Source organism: Danio rerio, chromosome 10 (assembly GCF_049306965.1).
Source record: "Danio rerio strain Tuebingen ecotype United States chromosome 10, GRCz12tu, whole genome shotgun sequence".
NCBI lineage: Eukaryota > Metazoa > Chordata > Actinopteri > Cypriniformes > Danionidae > Danio > Danio rerio.
The window spans coordinates 50,433,565-50,455,734 of record NC_133185.1 but is presented as its reverse complement, the minus strand read 5'-3'; the positions used below and the strand labels follow the sequence as shown (position 1 = coordinate 50,455,734).

Below are 22,170 nucleotides of genomic sequence, written 5' to 3'. Positions count from 1 at the left end.
ATAATGCAGAAAGAAAACAGAACGCCAGTCAAAGGAATCTGGATTCATCTTTAATCCACGTTTCAGAAGACGTTGCGTCCTGGAAACCGTCAGAATACATGAAACAGGAGCGTCTCATTGAGGAATGACCATACAAAAACCAGAGAGAGTGAGGGAACGAGGGAGACAGAGAGAGGGAGAGGGGAGGAGAGTTAGAGCTGGCCGCAGTTGGCGATCACGACCTTGGCGGAGCATTTCCCGCTGCTACTTCCTTTTTTCTCGATGGCATCCACAACATCTAAACCATCCACAACCTTCCCGAACACCACGTGCTTACCGTCCAGCCTGAGGGAGACCATAAGAGAAGGGGAGACATTAGATCAGGTCAAAATATTACATTAAAAATAAATAAATGAAGGGAAAAAAGAAAACTTGAAAAAAAAGTGAACTAATAAAGAGAAATGGAAGATTTGAGATTTTTAAAAATCACGATAATCTTCATATTTTTAATGCGGAGTTTCCTCCAGGATATTATCCAGCTGTGGTGGCACTGCAGGCCTTTAACACAGATCTTCCAACTACCCATGGTGTTATTTTAATGACAGATGCCTTCATGTAATACGAGCATGTGGATCTCTTTCCTCCGACATGCACAAAACCCTCAAATACACACTGCTCAAGTGCAGATCTTCTCCTGCGCCCTCAAATGAACACTGCATTTAGAGCGTTTGTGTGACGGGGATGTCTCCAACGTGTGTGAGATCTGCTGGGAATATTTAGGAACGTCTCTAATAGACCTACAGAGCGGCTACTAGGATTAAAGAGAAGTTCACAGTTATAATTCACTTGCATTTTAATGTTTTAGTGCGATCATTACCCGCTATTTATATAAAACAAAAATAACAACAGCAACGACTGAATATTCTGAAGGAGAAGCTGTACTGTAGCAGTGTCGGGATGAAGTTTGGTGTGGCGCCAGCGGAAACTAATTCTAAATTGTAAGAGTTCTTACTTTTTTACTCATCAAGTTGTACTGTAACTATCATCAGTTGCAGTGCAATAAAGAATGCTCAGTTTCCTTCTATAGTGTGTGTGTGTGTGTGTGTGTGTGTGTGTGTGTTTTACCAGTTGGTGTCGGCGGTGCAGATGAAGAACTGCGAGCCGTTGGTGTTGGGGCCGGCGTTGGCCATAGACAGGGTGCCTTTGCCTCCGTGTTTCAGTGTGAAGTTTTCATCCTCAAACTTGTTGCCGTAGATGGACTTTCCTCCGGTTCCGTTGTGATTGGTGAAATCACCGCCCTGCGACAAACAGCAGATTAAACACTCAGTTACCATAACAACAGTTGCAGTAGCCTGTAAGTAACCCGGGCTCTGTTCTTCACACGCGGATTACTCTATTCGCTGGATTTGGTTATTGACGATTTGACAGGATCCAGGATTGTTTCGTTCTTCAAAACTCATCTGAGAGTTATTATAGATGCAGGTCTGGTAGCTCAAACCTGTTCTGGAGCAGCAGCTTACATCATACAAACAGGATTAGATCAAGTCTTTTCAAGCAAAGGTAATAATAATAATAGCATGTACCAAATGCTGATATTTCCTTACAGCAATTGTATACACTTAAGCACCATGGTTATATATATATATATATATATTAGTTAAAAAATATAAATGAAACTTATGCTATATGCACTCTGAAATAAAAGTACAAAGACTGCCACAAACATTTATTAAAATGGACTTTTTAGACACAAACTCATCCTATTTTAGGGTTTCTGCAGATATCATAATGGTCTTAAAAAGTCTTAAATTTGACATTAAGTATTAAATTTAGGACCTCTGACACAATATCCAAAATTTAAATTAAATTTGGCCTTTAATCTACTTTTGGATTACATTTATATTGTGTTGCCATAATTGTATTGAAAGTAATCCAAATGTAATCCAAAAGTAGTTGTATTACATCACAATCACTGGTGTAGCCTATAAAATTGTTACAGACTACTAATTTCATGATTTTATGGTGTTATAATCAGTAACACCCTAGCAACCGCCGTGAGATCTTCCGGAAAATTCTGATAAATGGAAACCATAGTAACACCCGAACAAACATGGAGATTATCCTGCGTCAAAGTGACGTCAAATAAGGGTTCGCACAAAAGTAATCTAAATGTAATCCAAAAGTAGTCGCATTACATTAATCGCTGGTGTAACCCAAGAGATTTTGATACTGTTGTTTTGTGATGCAACTTGTAATCAGTAACACCTTAGCAACCACCTTGAAACCTTCAAGAAACCCCTAACAACTGGAAACTGTGAGTGTTTATGGTCGCAGCTCACCTGACACATGAATTGGGGGATGACGCGGTGGAAGCCGGAGCCCTTGTAGCCGAAACCCTTCTCTCCGGTGCAGAGTGCACGGAAGTTCTCTATCACACACACACACACACACACACACACACACAAATTATATTATATTAAAAAGAGCACAGCGCTTACAGTGTTATCCCATAACTGCCCCCATTTGTTGAACGGACATGAAAACGACAGGTCACACTTAAATGATCGTCAATCTTCAGCGCTTTGGTGCACAGATTTAAGCTTGGCCTCATCTTAAAGACAGATGTCAGATTGTAACTGAAGTGAAAAATGTTTAAAAAAGTAAATAAAAGTGATGTGCCTCTATGTTAATGAACATAATTAAATAATAAAAGCATTGCTAATAATAACAAAAATTAATATTATATTTCCCTGTACACTGTACATGTGTGTGTCTGTCAGACGCGCTACACAGTGTTTAATAGACGCCGTTTCCCAAACGGATTCTGTACATGCCAATTGATGCGGAGCTCAAGGGGACACTGGGTTTTGGGTGCATGTTTGAATAGACGGATACACAATTAATAAAAATAATTAATTAAACATGTGGATGTTGGTGGAATTTATTTTAAACACAACAAATTTAATTAAGACAATGGAATGCTTTCATTATAGATCTGTTCATTTTTAAAGTGATATTGTATCCCTCATTGTTACACACACACACACACACACACACACACACACACACACACACACACACACACACACACACACACACACACACACACACACACACACACACACACACACACACACACACACACACACACACACACTAATACTCACCAGCGGTCTTCGGCACAACATCAGCTCTCAGCTGCAGAACAGAGCAAACAAACGGAGATCAGCACAGCAGAACCGCTTCACAATATAATGAACATTTACACCAGGGGTGTCCAACTCCAAACTCGGTCCTGGAGGGCCGGAGTCCTGCTGGGTTTATCTCCAACTTGCCTCAACACACCTGGCTGGAAGTTTCTAGTGCATTTAGTGAGAGCTTGATTAGCTGGATCAGGTGTGAAGCTGAACTCTGCAGGACAGCGGCCCTCCAGGTTTACAATAATATTATTTACACAATAATAATAGACAGTGTCTTGCACATTTAGATTAAGCAGCATTTTCTGACATTTTAAAGACTCTGAGAAGAAAAAAATACATTGAAATATAATTATTTAGTATATTTTTGTAAATCACGTATACATGAACACATCACACCTAAAATAAGCTTTAGTATTACAAGTAAAGCTCGACACTCAAATACACATTAAATCTTATTTGAAAGCACCAGCAGGCGAGGCAGTGGTGCAGGAGGTAGTGCTGTCGCCTCACAGCAAGAAGCTCGCTGGTTCGAGCCTCAGCTCAGTTGGTGTTTCTGTGTGGAGTTTGCATGTTCTCCCTGTCTTCGCGTTGGTTTCCTCCGGGTGCTCCGGTTTCCCCCACAGTCCAAACACATGTGGTACAGGTGAATTGGGTAGGCTAAATTGTCCATAGTGTATGTGTGTGGATGTTTCCCGGAGATGGGTTGCAGCTGGAAGGGCATACACTGCGTAAAAACTTGCTGGATAAGTTGGTGGTTCATTCCGCTGTGGCGACCCCAGATTAATAAAGGGACTAAGCCGACAAGAAAATAAATGAATGAAAGCTCAACAATAAGCACTGCCTGATGGCCCAGGGTCAGTGTGAGACGCTCGGGACAGTGTACAGGATGATTACTGGCCCGATCCAATTCGCCATCAGTAAGACAAGTCAGCCGCCTTTTGTTGGATAATTTCAAACTGCAATAAAACCAGCACATTTTCCACACTGCTCTTTTTGTTTGCGTCACACTTTGAATTGCTCATTATACATTTATTAACATTCTTAAAATACTTCAATTCTAGATTCACACAGTATTTTTGACACATTATTTAAAAGATGTGGCTGAAACAGCTATTAACTTCTCCATTTTTTTTTCTTTCGGTGGGGCCAGTAGATAAAACCCTTAGCGTTGAACCCTGACTAGATTTCACACATTTGAGATGTTTCTTCATTGTAAAGCGACTCCTGTTAAACATCACTTAAGCACTATTTATTTCATACTCTTCTAAAAGTCCATCTCTGAATAAACGATGCAGTTCGGCTATACTGTACTGCCGCTAAACACACTGTTGGTGGCGCAGTGGTTAACACTGTGGCCCCACAGTAAGAAGGTCTCTGGTTTGAATCTGGGCTGGGTCAGTTGGTGTTTCTGCATGGAGTTTGCATGTTCTCCTCCGGTTTCCCCCACTCTAAACACATGCGCTATAGGGGAACTGATCAACTACACTGGCCGTAGTGTATGAGTGGCAGAGTGTGTATGGGTGTTTCCCAATACTGGGTGTGGCAGGAAGGACATCTGCTGGGTAAAAAAATTGCTGGAACAGTTGGCGGTTCATTCCGCTGTGGCGACCCCTGATTAAATAAGGGGCTGAGCTGAAGGAAACTGAATAAATGAAGCCACTCTGCATGATTATTTAGCATTGTTCATGTATATGAAGTGATATTTTGCTTTTAATCTGATGGTTTGGCTCGTCCTCATATCTCACATGCAGTTTCTGTTGTCATTTCAACAGAATTATTACATGTATGTATTTTCAACCTTAGAAACATCATTGAACACTCAAGAGTATATCTGAATTACTGATATTCACCTTATTTTACTACATTGTTGGTTTTAATCATTTCCACTCTTTCAATATTTGAAATTTCCTTTTTATGCAACAATACGAGCATATATATATATATATATATATATATATATATATATCGAGCGAAGGTTTTATAGTTTAATTGTCATAATGCAGAAGCAGAGCTCGAGTGTGTGATGAAAATGGTAAAACAAAAATCCACTACTTCCGCATTTCTCTGGAAACATCGACCCTGACGGGAGCGCGCGCGCGCTCGCGCACTCCTATGCAGATCACCTGCGCGCTCTTCATCAGCTACATTAATCTATGATCAGCTACTATTATAAAGATGAGCGCTATAATAAGGGGATTCAATATTACTAATAGAAGCATTACTCTAACACGCTTAAATTAAAGGCTCGACTCCGGCGCTCGCCCCTCCCTTCCCAAAATGGCATCTCGAGTTATGAAAAAATGATGAAAATGGCGTCTGCGTCAAAAAAGCGTGCGCGTCCTCGTGTGGAGAGCGCGGGTCCTCCATGTGCGCGCAGCTGATGGGAATTTCGGATCATTTTACCGACTGATTCCCGTTCAGCGACATGATCGAATCTTTATTTATATTTCTTTTAGTATAAAAAATACAGACAAAGTGGCTGATCGCTGGTGTATTTTCATTAATAGACACAAAAAATGTGCTAGATTAAAAGTTAAACTCATAATAGAACTTATATTGTATTTGTTTTGCTCGTAAAATCCAAAAATGACATGTTTAAAGGAAAATGTAAGTGTTTGGGGGATTATTTTAGCAATACGAACACACCAGACCAGAATAGGCAAAGATGGAATAAGTCAAAGTTTTAGGAATTATTTGTTGTTATTATTATTAATATTTTATATTCAAAACTCCCAAGACTAGTGGTGTTTAAAGAAGAATTATACTGTATTGAAAGACATTAAGAGAGATGAAACGCCAAAAAGCGAGATATTTAGATTTATCATTAGAGGATTTTGGTAATCTACTCCCCTACTGCGTATTTTATCTGTTACTTTATTTATACATGTTGTATTACTAACAACAATAATATTAATGATGGAAAGATTGTGAATGTTAGTTGATTATCTCAGTCTTTGTGTAATTTTGAACAGTATTAAAGTCTCCGTTATTGTTCAGGCATTGCTAATGTAAAAAGACGGGTGAAAAGCGTTTTCCCTGTACATTGTGCGCATGCGCTGAATCACTCATTGAAACGACGTCTCGCTACCGAGTCACATTAAAGATTCAAACGAATCGTTTAAGAACGACTCGTCGTCAGCAGGCTGTCAGTGTCAGCGCTCATCAAACCAGCACAATGTGGCGGGGGGAAGCCTCGTGTGCGCGCTTCATGCACAGACGGATTCACAGCATCACACGCGCATCTTTAATTAAAGAGTCGCCGCTCGCTTTAAATACACGCAGATTTATCTCCATACCTCCATCACGATCCTCCCCGCCTCCTTCCCATCGATGGTGATGTCAAAAAACACTTTGGGGTTTGCCATGATGAAGGAATAAACTCGGTCAGTTTGTGCAGCTGAATGAATCCCAGCAAACGCCGCAGCTCATCGGGAAGCAGGAACTGTGCGCGCGCGCGGGATATAAAGACGCCTCTGCCGCGGAGGATCCGCTGAGTGACGTGCGAACGGGCCAATCAGAAGCGGCGCGCTTGAATAAATTAGCGACGTGCGGCTGTGGAGGAAGGCGCTTGATTGACGTGCCGGTTAAAGTAGGTAGAAATGACGCAACCGCGTCTCATCCAATGAGCGATGTGCAAATGAAGTGGGTGTGAACTTGCGGTCTGTCATGGCGTGAGGGCGGTGGCCGAAGGCAGAATTCGCCATTACTGTTTTGCATTCAATCGCGGAGAGCGAACGAGCAGATGATTTATTTCACGATTTATCATCATCTCATCATGTACGCGTGGTTTATTGATAAAACTGAAATGTGTGGTTTAAGAAAGAGACAGGTGTGTGACTGAAAAAGCGAGTTTTCATTCTCCTGACGACCCGCCCCCTGCGCGCATTTTCCCGCGGTTTGACACAATGCAGCTCCCCAAATAAAGGCAATGCAAGGCAATGGGGCTTAAGTCTTTACTTATAAAACATAATGGAAATATTTCACATCTTTAGAAAAACAAATCGCTTTCAATTGTACATGTTTAATTCAACCGATAGAACTTGATGATCCACCAACACACGATGACAGTCAAACATCTTTTTTTTGTGGTATTTTTGAACAGTTTGAGTGATGCTGGTTTCTCAGATTCTCATGAATTCATCATCTTTTTTTAATGTGGTATCTTTCTAACAAATTCATAAACTCTGCTAGTTAACACAGAAGAGAGAGAGAGAGAGAGAGATGCATACAGGCCCATCAATTATCTTTATAATTATAATAACAATTATTATATAATCAAAGATAAAATCGTATGATACACAAATGACTTCAAACAAACAAACAAACGAAAAGAATAAAAGCACATCATCCGACGACTTCTGATGCTCCCTGTATTGTTAATATACAAACTGCACTTCGCTAACGCTGCCCAAAGAGCCATGATAAATAATAAAATCAGACAAGACAGGAATCGACATCATCATCATCATCATCATCATCATCATCCCTCATCATCGGTTTCTCCATCCAGCTCTGAATGTAAATCTGGGGAATGAGCTCTTGTCATAGTGTTTTCAAATGTTCATTTTTTTTCATATCATGGGGTTAAGAGAAAGTTCACATCCGCGACGATAATAATACTATATCTGTACATATTTCACATCAATCCCAACGTTTTTCCTCCTCGATTGTGATTGTGGCGATAAACATCAGTCCATTTCTTGTCGTCACTCTCCCACCCAATCAGATTTGTCCGAGCAAAATCTCACTACGGGAAGGTGTTCGTCCACCAAACGCGATTGTTGTTGTGCATTTGTAAGCTCTCTAACAGGGTGCTACCGGGCTGCTTGTGCTCTGTCTGGGTTCACACATGTCGTTGACTAAGAAGATGTGTTTTCTACCAAATATCAGCCCAGACTTGCATATTTAAGGGCGAGTTAAATGCAAGATCTGACCTCATGGCCCTAAATCCACAGGGGAGGAAGACGTTTTTAAAAAAGACATCGAAGGGTAAGAAATTCACGAGAGACAGACGAAAACAAAGCAGGGCGTGGTGTAAAATCATTAAATTTGTGCCAACACACACACACACACACACACACACACACACACACACACACACACACACACACACACACACACACACTCACACTCACACTCACACTCACACACACACACACACACACACACTCACACTCACACTAGCTTCACTAAAGATAACTCTTTGCCTTTGATTTCCTTCGTGTGTAGGCAAATACGGTGTGCAAAATGTGATAGTGCACTTCTTGAATGCTACCGTTTCAGACGTGAGCACGTTTTATAAAGGAAATAAAGGCTACATCAAGTCATTTGTGGATTGAAACCGTGTTGTAACCACATGGAGCTAGCGTGAGGTCGTCTTTGGGTGAATAAAAGATGAAATAATTGAGAATTCTGTCAGTGTGTAAAAGAAATAGTTCAGCCAAAAGGAAATTTCCTCATCATTTGCTCACAACTCAAGTTTCTTCATCCTGTCGAACAAGATAATCTTGAAAAACATATCCATCAACATCCATATCATGAGCTAAAAGCCTTCTTCAGTTTATCTTCCTTTGTGTTCAATAGAAAAACCCTTAACAGGTTGCGTAAATGATGACACTTGTAATTTAGAGGTGAACTGTCTCTTTAAGAGAATCGGTGTTTGTGTGTGAAGTTATGCTGGGTTCACATCAATCACGCACCACTGCGTCACTCGCTCTAGTTTACTCACGGGATGTTTTTCCCTTTACAAATTTTTTTTTTGTGTAATTCAATCATTTGAATATGAACACAAGACACAATTATGGCAAACTCGGCGTTGTTCATGCCTATAGCATTGATTTATCTCTATTTTCACATTTGCATTGACTTCATATGTAATTTGCATTTGTATTGAATACTTAATTCCGCATTTGGTCTGAATCCAGCATGGAGCACTTTGATGGAAATTCTTAATCATATATTAACGTGAAAAATCATATTTAATGTATTTATTTTGTATTGTCTTTTAATAATTTGAGGTTGTCGTTATTATTACGCAATATGTTCTATCTATATCAATCTTCGATCAGTCACAAAGTAGTCTTAAAATGCCGATGTACAATGAACAAACTAATGTAATTCGATACTTCGGTCAGAACGCGTAGCTTAATCTGCGACATTCGCACCACACTCTGAAAATTCGCCTCGGTTCAAGCGTTTGCATTAACTTTATAGGTAATTTACTTTTATATTGAATACTTAGTTACTCATTTTATATTGATCCTATATCAACACGAAAATCATATTTAATGTATTGTTTTGTATTGTCTTTTATTAACGAAGTTGTCGTTGTTTTTATTATGCAATGTGTACTTATCCACATTACAATAAACAAACTAATGTAATCCAGGTTCCATGTAATCCGATACTCCACAGCTGTGGTTACAGTAAAGCTCACAGCAACATTTGCACCGCGCAGTGATAATTCGCCACTATTTTAAATTTTGCATTAACATGTAATTGACTTTTATTAAATGTTTAATTCCACATTTGGTCTGAATCCAGCCTTACAGTTTTTTGTCTCTAAGTTATTGGTATGAAAAATCATATTTAATGTTTTTAATGTAAAATGTTTTAAAATTTTATTGTTAATTAATGTGAAGTTATTATTGTGATGTTGTCTTTATTATTATTATTGTACAATATTTACTTATTTATTTCAATATTGTCTTGAAGTAGTTGTAAATTGCTGATGTACAATAAATAAACAAATGTAATCCAGGTTACATGTAATCCGATACTCTGCAGCTGTGGTCAGAGTAACGCTGACAGCTTTATCTGCAAAGTTTGTGTCGTGTTGTGATAATTCGCTACTTTTTGAGCGTTTGCATTAATATTGTATGTAATTGACTTTTATATTGAATACTTAATTCCACATTCAATCTGTACTCAACATTAGATCGATAAATTCGCTTCAAGTTATCGATCAAATGTCGACATAAAAAATTCATATTTAATGTTTTTAATGTAAATTTTTTGTATCGTCTCATATTAATGTGAAGTTGTCGTTGTTATTATTAAGCAATATGAACTTATCTATATTACAATGTATTAAACAAACAAATGTAATCCAGGTTACAGGTCATCCAATACTCCGCAGTTGTGGTTACAGTAACGCTATCAGCTTTATCTGCAACATTTGCACCGGTGATAATTCACCACTATTTGAGCACTTGCATTAACTTTATATGTAATTTACTTTTATATTAAAAACTTAATTCCGAGTTTGGTCTGAATCCAGCACTAGAGTACTTTGATGGAAGTTGCTGACCCTATATTGACATGAAAAATCAGATTTAATGTTGTTAATGACAAATTTAAAAACATTTGCGTTGTCTCTTATTAATGTGAAGTTGTCGTTTGTTATTATTATTATACAAAAACTTTTTATCTACTTCATTGTAGTCATGAAATAGTTGTAAATTGCTGGTGTACGAAAAACAAACAAATGTAATCCAGGTAACATGTAATCCGATACTCCGCAGTTGTGATTACAGTAACGCTCACAAATTTATCTGCGACATTCGCACTGTGCGGTGATAATTCGCCACTATTCAACTTTTTGCATTAACTTTAACTCCGCATTAATTCCGAGTACTTTGATGGAAGTCATCGATGCTAAATCGACATGAAAAATAAAAAATCATGTTTTTAATGTAAAACTATGTTGTTTTTTTATTGTTTCAATGTAAAGTTTTCATTCGTTATTATACAATATGTTCATATCGAATTCAATCTTGTCAAAGTAGTCAACGTAGTATGTTAAACAAACAGATGTAATCCAGTATACATGCAATCCGATACTCCACAGCTGTGGTTACAGTAGAGCTCACAGGTTTATCTGCAACATTCGCACCTTGCGGTGATAATTCGCCACTGTTTAAGCGATTGCATTAACTTTATATGTGATTTACTTTTATATTGAATACTTAGTTCGGAGTTTGTTCTGAATCCAGCATTAGAGTACTTCGCTGTAAGTTATTAATTCAATATCGACATGAAAATTCATATTTAGTGTTTTTAATGTAAAACTATATTGTTTTGTCTCAATGTGAAGATTTCGTTCATTATTATACAATATGTTCTTATTTATTTCAATAATGTCATGAAGTAGTCGTAAATTGCTGCTGTACGAATAAACAAACTAATGTAATCCAGGTTACATGTCACTCGATATTCCCCAGCTGTGGTTATAATAATGCTCACAGCTTTATCTGCGACATTCGCACTGTGCTGTGATTATTCGTCAATGTTTGCATTAACATTATATGTAATTTAATTTTATATTCAATACTTAATTTCGTGTTTGTTCTGAATACAGCATTAGAGTACTTCGCTTTTAGTTATCGATCCAATAATGACATGAAAAATCCTATTTAATGATTTAAATTTAGAACTACATAGTTTTGTATTGTCTCAATGTGAAGTTTTCGTTCGTTATTCTACAATATGTTCTTATGTACTTCAATCTTTTCAAAGTAGTGCTGGTGTACGATAAAAAAAAACAGATGTAATCCAGGTTACATGTAATCCAATACTCTGCAGCTGTGGTTACAACACCACTCACAGCTTTATCTGCCATCATAATTCGATATAGTTCAATCGTTTGCATTACCATTATATTTAATTTACTTTTATATCGATTACTTAATTACGTGTTTGGTGTGAATCCAGCATTACGAGATCACAATTCCTCATCTAATTTAGATTTAAAACAGGAGCCGCAGTGAAAAGAAAAACAAGCAATGACCTGATCCTCAACACACACACACACACGCACACGCACACACACACACACACACACACACAATGTCCTTTACTACACCACACGAGTGTAAAGCGAGATGTGCGTCTTTCTACAAATGATTGGAGCGACTGAAGTTCAGAGTTCAGAGAAGCAGTCGGACAGTAACATCGTCACAGGAGGAAAAATAAAAGCCATCTTCCTTGCACCTTCCCAAGAGTCACTGCGGTCCAGTCTCAGGAGGAAACCGTGCACAGACGCAATGGGATGTGTGTTTGGCTTGGATGGAGGACTGCTGGACGGTGGAGGAGCGCCGGACGGTTCAGTTGCTCTCGAACAGAGCCAGCAGATCATCGTTACTGTTATTGGGAAGATCTGGAGGACCCAAGTAGGACAGCAGCTCATCTGGGTTCGTCAGCTCTGGGAGAAGCTGGAAGACAAAGAGGAAAACACACAAGATGTCAATTAGATGTGTGCGAAAAACCGGAATATCGCATAAAACATCAGCGAATAAAGCAGCGTTTCCATCTAATGTGAAAACAAATCATCAGCTGCTGATAAACTTGCACAGATATCGATCAGAGAAGTGGAGTTGAGTGTTAGGAGGAGTTACTGTGGTGTTTTTCTTCCCTAAAAAATGAGCTGCGCATCAGAAGACGAAGACCAAACAATGAATGTTTCTCAAAGAAAGAAAAGTTTATGCACACATAAGTGTCTTTATTCCAGGCCTTTCTTCACAAGCTAAAAGTCACGAGCTTCTCTCTGGCCTTTTCTACACATCAGATCTTCTGATTGGGTCAGAAATTGGTGCGTTTGTTGATGAGACTCAGGGTGAGTGTAAAAGCTTTTTACTTTGAGTCTGTTCAAGTGTCTTCCCAAATTAGCTAATGAAAAAGATGCGTGCACAAGATTACACCCCCCTACAGAATAAGTATAAAATTGTCATGTTTTTGTTTTTGTTATATTATTGTTAAACTCTATACTTTCAATCTAAAGATTGTGATGTCTGATTGATCAAATGACATTAATTATATGAGACACAAAAAGCCACTTGATTACTCTGACGTTCTGATGCTAAATGGCCCGTTTCCACTTAGTGGTACGGTGTGGTTCGGTACACTTTTATGGCCGTTTCCACTGTAAAGGGTATCTAAAAGCGCACCCTACCACTTTTTAGTCACCCTTTGCAAATTGGGCCAACTGCTACCATAATGCGGAGCTAGACATGCAGATGAATGCTATTGGTTTACAGATATACGTCGCGACTGGAGAAGAAAGTTGGAGAATGAAAACAAAGGAAGCTCCATTTTTAAATACACAGCCGAGACATTACACTGTTATAATATATACATATAATAATGAGCCATGGTCGACTCAAGCTTAAACAAACCTTGTCGTTGTCTTGATGAACAGCCACAAAGCCAAGAACAAAATCTGCCGTGTCCTGTTGTTGTTTTACGAGCCTGTCTAAGCGTGAGCAGTTTCACGTTCTCTAGAGAGCTCGCAGCGCATCTATATTTGAAGGAACAAACGTTTTGAGCTCATATTAATAATGTGCACGTGATCATTAAATCGCTCAGATATCTGATCCTGTCAAAACGAGACAAACGCGAGAGTGAAGCGCGTAAAAACAAAGGAGAAACCGGAAAACAGCGGCCAATGATGCGTCTGCAACCTACAACATGAACACACTGCCATGTTTAACTATTATCATCAGCTTCTGGACTATTCTAAACTCTGAATGATGGAGTTACTCTCTAACAGAGTCTACATGTGCTGCTGAAGACTACACACAGAGGAGAGGTCTGCTCTGACTGTGGGCTATATTGTGTGTTGTTTTTAAACCTAAATAAGGACTAAATGTCTGCTGCGTGTAGTTTATCTGTAATTGGTATCACACCAGAGACTGAAAGGGTCTGTGTGTGTTCATATATGTTCATTTATTTATTTATTTTATACAACTGCAGACGTTACAGTAGGCTATTTCGCTATTGATCTGCTGTTATGATCAAATCATGTCGATGAAAGGTTAGTGATGAACATTTATACAGAAGTATTTATGTGTAAAGCATCTGGACCAGCTGGAGGAGCTTTGCCTGAACTCACTGCTCAACGAGAGACAATCTGTGGGTATGACTATGTAGGCACACTATGTATGCATGACTATAAAACTGCCTAAATATCGAATATGAAACTGATTAAATGTTGATTCATGTTTTTAATATACTTGTATTGATTATAAATTGGTTCGCATAAGACATGAACTCAAGCAGGATTTTTGAACGTTTGATTTAAACGCATTAAGGGCGTGTCAGAATCCACTTTTGCTATTTTAAGAATGGAAAAATCAGCTTTGTGCCGTGGTGCATGGTCTAACAGGGTTGAGCTTATTCTCTTAATGAGTTATAGGTGTGTTTTGAGAATAAACCAATCAGAGTCTCATCTCTCATTCCCTTTAAAGCCAGGTTTATACTTCTGCGTCAAGTGACCGGCGTAACTCACGGCGCAGGCAACGCGCGCAGCTGTGCATTTATATTTTTTTTGCGCGCTGTCTTTGTTGGTCTGCATTAACACTTCCGAAACACTAGTGGGCAGTGAGGTGTAAATGTTCCTCTGTGTCGAGTTTCTTCGCTTCTGTTTTGCTTTTCCTGAACACTTGCTGGTTGTACAAGTGACTCAAACTCGCTCATTTTGAGGCAGGAACCGGCGGACGTGCAACAACTTTAACTATACTATACTATACTAACTAAACACAAAACAAAACTTTCCATCCGGAGCTCCTTCACGGGACTCCACACTTGTAAACAATCGCTCCATTGGGCTCGCGTCCAGCTCGTGCCATTCACGCGGCTCTCGGTCCTGCCCAGACTCGTCAGCGCTACCAAGCCACCCAATCACAGAGCTTGCGCTACGCGTCGTTGCGACGTGTAGTAACAATTTTTGAGAGGTGCACATCAGCGACGCCGACGGCGAAGGGCTATGCGTCAGCACCGTAGCATACGCCGGCGTTTGACGCAGAAGTATAAATCAGCCTTAAGAGTCAGTTGTGTTGCGCCATAGCGTATTTGCTATTTACATGACGACTAAAACTGAACGCTTCACTAGAGAGAAAACAGTTGAACAGAGCATCCGCAGCGCGAGAACGAGAGATGAGGCCTCCTCATTATCTACTTTCACTCTCGTGGATAGGGAAATGTGTTGTACACAGACATCCATTAGCCTACATAATTAATTTAGTTTGTTAAGCGCAAAGATTTGTTTCAAAACTATTTCTAGATCAGTTCTAATTTCCAGCAAAGGAATAAATAAACAATAATAACAAAGTGTGCTCAAAAACCCGAGATATATCCTAATACACATGCTGTGCCCCATATGGTCTAAAACCTGGCAGGTGGGCAAATCTAAGCTTGTTTTTAATAAAACAAATATAAATATGGATATAATAAATAATACTGCTAATATTAATAACATTATATTTAAGTGTGGCGCACAACTAACATGCTCTGCGCTGGTCTTCAGACCTCCTCTCTGCTGGTCTATTAAACAGTCTATTATATGTATTTGCAGAATAAAACCCTTCAGTCTTACTCAACAGCTGCTAATAAACCTCTTAGGCTATATTCTGCAATAACTAACAGCTGGATGTGCTTTATTCATTACCTATTATAAATCTGCACGGATGACTGATTGTGACTTACATCGAGGGCTGGCTCTGAAACATCGCCTGGTCCCCCAGGGGCCCCGAGTCCGAAGCTATCTGTGTGCATGCGGGGATTCTGGGAGGGCCCACGGGAGTGCATCGGGGCCCCGGGACCCATGCTGGAGCTCCCGTGGAGAGCCTGATGCTGCTGCTGTTGCTGCTGCAGGGGATTGTGGGAAGGATCCATGCGACTAGAGTGAGGCATCTTTATTGGAGAGAGAAAAAGAGAGTGAGTAAAGCTGGAAAACACACTCAATCTGTGCTTAGAGCAGGTGTGATGCTGAAGAGCAGCAGCTGCAGGTGACACACACACACGCACACACGCAACATATATATATATAGACAGATAGACGATATATAAACAGAAAGACAGATATATAGACAAATAGTTAGATGATATATAGACAGACGGATAGATATATAGACAAATGGATAGATATATAGACAAACAGACAGATGATATATATAGACAGATGGATATATAGACAGTCGGACATATGGATGGATATAAAGACAGACAGATAGACAGAGGGATATTATATAGACAGATGGATAGATATATAGATAGACAATATATAGACAGACAGACAGACAGATGAATATATAGGTATATAGACAGACGGATAGATATAAAGACAGATGAATAGACAGGGATATATAGACAGACGGATAGACATATAGATAGACAATATATAGACAGACAGATGAATATATAGACAGACAATATATAAAAAGACAGAGATAAATATACAGATACATATATACAAACAGATAGATATATAGATATAGATAGACAATATATAGACAGACAGACAGACAGATATACAGACTATATTTAAACAGTCAGACTGATATATACATAGACAGAGAGATATATAGACAGACAGATAGATATATAATCAAACAGATAAATATATAGACAAACACATAGATGATATATAGGCAGACGAATACATATACAGTCGGATAGACATAGACAGACATACAGATGGATATAAAGACAAACGGATAGACAGAGGGATATTATATAGACAGATGGATAGATATATAGATAGACAATATATAGACAGACAGACCGATGGATATATAAATAGACTGATAGATATATAGTCAGAAAGACAGATATATAGACAGACATGTATATTGGCAGACAGAAAAATATATAGGCAGCGATATATATAGAGAAACAGATGCAGATGATATATAGACAGACGAATTTATAGACAGTCAGATAGATATATAGACAGATAGAAGGATGGATATAAAGACAGACAGATAGACAGAGTGATATATAGACAGATATATAGATACAGAATATATAGATAGACAGATAGTTATATAGATAGACAATATGTAAACAGACAGACGGATATATAGATAGACTGATAGATATATAGACAGACGGATAAAGACAGAAAGACAGATAAAAAGACAGACTTATATATGGCAGACAGAAAAATAGAGATATAAATAAATAGACGGATAGATATATAGACAAACGGATAGGTATATAAACAGACAGATGATATATAAACAGTCAGATGTATATATAGACAATGTCAGTTATATAGACAGAAAGACGGATATATAGACAGACATAAATTAACAGACGAAAAAATATATAGACAGCATGATAGATATATAGACAAACGAAAAGATATATAGACAGATGGATAGACAGACAGGCTTATATACACACACACACACACACACAAACACACACACACACACACACACAAACACACACACAAACACACACACACACACACACACACACACACACACACACACACACACACACACACACACAAACACACACACACACACACACACACACACAAACAGATAGATAGATATATAGACAGATAGCTAGCCATATAGACAGACAGATGAATATACAGATATATAGGCACACCTGTCCGGGCATTGGGTGTCCCACAGGTTTCTCGGGGGTCAGCAGTCCGCTGGGCAGGTCAGACTGGTAAGACAGGGGTGGGGGGCCAGGGGTGAACTCCCCCAGGGTCGGGGTGCCGGGGGCGTTGGGGAAATCTGAAAAGCCTGGCTGGCTGGAGTATCCCGAACCACCTGAGAAACACACCGCAGATATACATCAATGCATCTCACACACAGCTCCTCAATACAGCTTACTGAGGCCTGCATCAGCATGTGTGACGCTGCAAAAACATCAGACAGTCACTAAATCAGAGCTGAACATCAAGATCTGCAGTCAATATCTGATCCAAGATGGCGGCGCAGTCAGACACAGTGGCTACTCAAAGTTCTAAAGATGGTGCTTTTATCCTTTAACGCCGTCTCTTGGTCTCTAAATCAAGCATGTGATCAGCCCAGGCCAAAAAAAAGAAAGAAGACGAGAATAAATGATCTCCTGTAGAATTTATGTCTTTAAAATAATCTATGAAAGGTCATCAGATCTGATCAAACGTGTCTTCTTTCTCTTTTTTAGGGAGACTCTGATTTTCTCCAGTTCCACCCTGCTGAAAAACCCAGCTTAAACCAGCCTAGGCTGGTTGGCTGGTTTTAGCTGGTCAACCAGGCTGGTTTTAGAGGGGTTTTGGCCACTTCAAGGCTGGTTTCCAGCCATTTCCAGCCTGGTCTTAACTGGTCAGGCTGGGAGATGACCAGCTAAAACCAGCTTGACCAGCCTAGCCAAGCTGGAAGTCCAGCCAAAACCAGCCATGTCCAGCTTAAACCAGGCTGGTCAAGCAGGTTTTAGCTGGATTTGGCTGGTCATTTTCCAGGCTGACCAGCTAAGACCAGGCTGGAGATGGCTGGAAATCAGCCTGGAAATGGCCAAAACCCCTCTAAAACCAGCCTGGTCAACCAGCTAAAACCAGCCAACCAGCCTAGGCTGGTTTAAGCTGGATTTTTCAGCAGGGCAATGTTCTCATCCCTCATCAGATGTGGATATATGTAGGAGAAGCTTTCTGTTTCCAGTTTACATGCACATTTTAATGAAATAGTCTTTACTATTACAGATTGATTATTAAATTTAGAATAGTTACAATATTTTAAAATCGTCTTATGTCCAGTGTTGTTTTATTTATTAGGGATGTCCAGATCCGATCACGTGAACGGAAATCAGGCCGGATCATGCGGTTTCAGACGTTACCTCCCGATCAGGATATATGCACATCTCATTATTATTTAACACATCTACAGTTATGCGGAGCACAGAGTTAGACCTCTCTCTGTCTTGACTTCACACAGAAACAGCACCGTGTGCGGCCTGACATCACTTTACTGCAGAGACGCTATTGGTTAAACACTGGCAAAGCAGAAGACAGAAGTAGCTTAAAGTGGACAGCGCGAGTGTGTCTGTGGTCTAGAGGTATTATGAAGTTGATGATGACAACTTTGTCATATCAGATTGTGAGATATGTTATTATTTGTTTTTATATTAGATCTGATCGGGACATTCCTAGTGTTTATGATCAGGTTTCTTCATGTAGCACCGTGGTCCTGTCCAGAGTTTATCCACACATGAAGCAGTTAGACAATAAAGCTCGACATCACTTGACTAATAGGTTTTAGTTTGTTTTCATCATGCACGCACACACACACACACACACACACACACACACACACACACACACACACACCTTGGCTGGGATAGTCGGGCGTGCTGCTGCTGCCCCCTGCTGGCAGACTCTGGTAGGGCGAGGATGCGGGACCCAGCGCTGCGATCATCTCCATCACGCTGGGCAGGATCATGTGACTGGGGCTCAGGGTTCGACAGCGCTTCAGGGCCGGCCCGTCCGGATCCTCCTTAATGTGCAGGTCTGGTTTAACCGGGACAGGCTTCCAGCTGCACACCGGGTCAATGGTGATCTCCTCATAGTCTGAACTGAACACACACAGAGAAAGAGGATCAACAACTGAACATACACAATCCGCTAGACACATGCACTGCAAAAAAACCTTGCAATGCCTAGTTCTAGTCCAATATCTCAAAATCAAGACGGATTTTCTAGATAAGTGCAAAAATATAGTGCTGTTTTCAGAAATAATGAGCCAAAATGAAGAGGTTTACCTTAAAACAAGCAAAATAATCTGACAATGGAGGAAGAGAAGTAAACTTAACTCAAACTGGAAACAAGCTAGCTTCATTGGCAGATTATTTTGCTTGTTTTAATTAAAAACTCACTGCAGTTTGATTTATTATTTCTGAAAACAGCACTACATTTTTGCACTTGTCTAAAAAGTTTTATTTTGCACATGTCTTGCTTTTTTACTTAAGAATTTTTAGATATTTGGACTAAAAACAAGACAAAATCTCTCAATAAGAAGAGCTTTTTTCCCAGTATAATTTATTTTGCAGCTTTAAGTTATAAGAGTCTACATCAGCGGTGTCCAAACTCTGTCCTGCAGGGCCGGTGTCCTGCAAAGTTTAGATCCAACCCCTGGGCTAGCCAATCACCTGGGCTAGCCAATCAAGCTCTTACTAGGCTTTCTAGAAACATCTGTGCAGGTGTGTTGAGGCAAGTGCGAGCTAAAACCTGCAGGACAGACTTTGGACACCTCTGTCCTACATCGTTATAAAATCTTCAGCAATTAATCGTAACTAAAACATCTGATACCGGCAGAAATCTAAATACAACAGTGATTAATCTGACCTACAGTTTTCAACATTCAGCAACTCAACAGTGTTTAGACGAGACAGACGTTAAGATTATTGACAAGAAAACCTTCTGATGGTGTAAACAAACTCAAGTAAAGAAAAAAAGCTTACTTCTGAATGTAGATCAAGATGCCCAACATGTACTGGTCCACCTCCAGCCCCTCCAGCAGAGCGGTTTTACTGCAGACAACACAAGAGCTCGAATAAATCTAAACACATCAGCTTATACTGCATGAAGAGATGAACGGCAAATACTTAAAACCCTCAAGTTTAGAATTTATTTCAGACAGCAGAACTCCTCAATATTCAACATAAACATGATTTACTTCATTTTAAAAGCACAATAAAATAGCAAGAAGATTAACAGCAACAACAATGTGTAGAGAAATATAGCTGAAATGTTTATTCTCTCTCAGATATTAATGATGTTGAACAGATTCAGAGCTTTTTCTACAGTGTTTCCTCTAATATTTTTAATTGTTTTATTTGGGCTAGAATAAAAGCAGTTTTTAATTGTTTTAAACTCATTTTAAGCTCAATATTATTGGCCCCTTCAGCAATATTAGTGTTGGATTGTCTCCAGAACAAACCACTGTTATACAATGACTTGCCTAATTACCCTAACTTTACCCTAATTACCCTAGTGAAGCCTTTACATGTCACTGTAAGCTGAACACTGGTGTCTTGAAGAATATCTAGACTAATATTATGTGCTGTCATCATGGAGAAGAGGAAATAAATCAGTTATTAGAGATGAGTTATTAACACTATTATGATTAACATGTAGAAATAAATCTCTCCATTAAACAGCACTTAAAAATATTAAAATAATTACAATTTCACAGGAGGCCTAATCATATCAGTATTATTCATCTCATTTTCATCCGCTTTTCAGGGGCCGTGCCGCAAAGGCAGCAGTCTTAGGAGAAAACCCCAGACTTCCCTCTCTCCAGACACTTCCTACAGCTCCTCCAGGGGGATCCCAAGGCTTTCCCAGGCCAGCTGAGAGACATAGTCCCTCCAGCATGTCCTGGATCATCCCGGTGGGCATGCTGGGAACAGCTCCCTAGGTAGATGCCCGAGCCACCTCAGCTGACTTCTGTGGATGTGGAGGAGCAGCGGCTCTACTCCGAGCTCCTCAAAGGTGTCCGAGCTCCTCACCCTGTCTATAAGAGAGCGCCCTGCCACCCTGAGGAGGACACTCATTTCGCTGTTGTATCCGAGATCTTGTTCTTTCAGTCATGACCCAAAGCTCATGAGCATAGGTGAGAGTAGAAACGTAGAGTGACCAGTAAATCGAGAGCTTTGCCTTTCGGCTCAGCTCCTTCTTTACCACAACAGACCGGTACATCAACCGCATTACTGCACCAATCCGCCTGTCAATCCAATGCTCCCTCCTTCCCTCACTCTTGAACAAAACCCTGAGATACTTGAACTCCTCCACCTGGGGTAAGGACTTTCCTCCAACCTGAAGATGGCAGACCACCTTTTTCCGGTGGAGCACCATAGCCTCGAACTTTGAGGTTCTGATGCTGTGATGTAGCCCGGTATGACACCGCCGGGGCCCCACCCTGAAGCCAGACCTGGGATTGGGGATCCCAAAGGAGCAACGTGGGACCATCCTCTTGCAGGCCCACCACCTGCAGGGGGAGCCGTAAGGGGCCAGAGCATAGTGGAACGGGCAGTGGTCAAAGGTTAGGACCATGACAACCCGATTGTCAGGCACAGATACTGGCTCTTGGCACATGGGATGAAAATAGTTTTAGCAATAATTTAATATTAATACTTCAATACTTTCCCCTCTTTCTATTGTGTGATTTACATATAGGCTGTGGAAAACATCAGCATGTTGCTCTATGTTGCTGCTGTT

General features: G+C 39.8%; 2 protein-coding genes across 6 annotated transcripts in view; both read right to left on the bottom strand.

Moving 5' to 3' along the window:
• Window positions 1-23: 23 nt before the first annotated feature.
• ppiab (peptidylprolyl isomerase Ab (cyclophilin A)) lies at window positions 24-6,739 on the bottom strand. The gene is made up of 5 exons (NM_001328424.1): window positions 6,476-6,739; window positions 3,147-3,177; window positions 2,319-2,407; window positions 1,105-1,277; window positions 24-324 (listed from the first exon to the last, which is right to left on the bottom strand). Exons 1-5 carry the CDS (start codon window positions 6,542-6,544, stop codon window positions 192-194), a joined length of 495 nt encoding a protein of 164 aa, NP_001315353.1. The 5' UTR covers window positions 6,545-6,739; the 3' UTR covers window positions 24-191.
• A 379-nt stretch (window positions 6,740-7,118) lies between these two features.
• zmiz2 (zinc finger, MIZ-type containing 2) overlaps window positions 7,119-22,170 on the bottom strand; it is a 96,964-nt gene continuing 81,912 nt past the window's right edge. For all 5 annotated transcript variants that reach the window (XM_073915289.1, XM_005155481.6, XM_002663667.7 and 2 more), the window contains 5 exons: window positions 20,412-20,480; window positions 19,282-19,526; window positions 17,577-17,746; window positions 15,660-15,866; window positions 7,119-12,391 (listed from right to left, as the gene is read on the bottom strand). In XM_073915289.1, coding sequence (XP_073771390.1) covers window positions 12,284-12,391; window positions 15,660-15,866; window positions 17,577-17,746; window positions 19,282-19,526; window positions 20,412-20,480 — 799 coding nt within the window. In that variant the 3' untranslated portion in view covers window positions 7,119-12,283. The remainder of the gene's footprint in view (window positions 12,392-15,659; window positions 15,867-17,576; window positions 17,747-19,281; window positions 19,527-20,411; window positions 20,481-22,170) is intronic.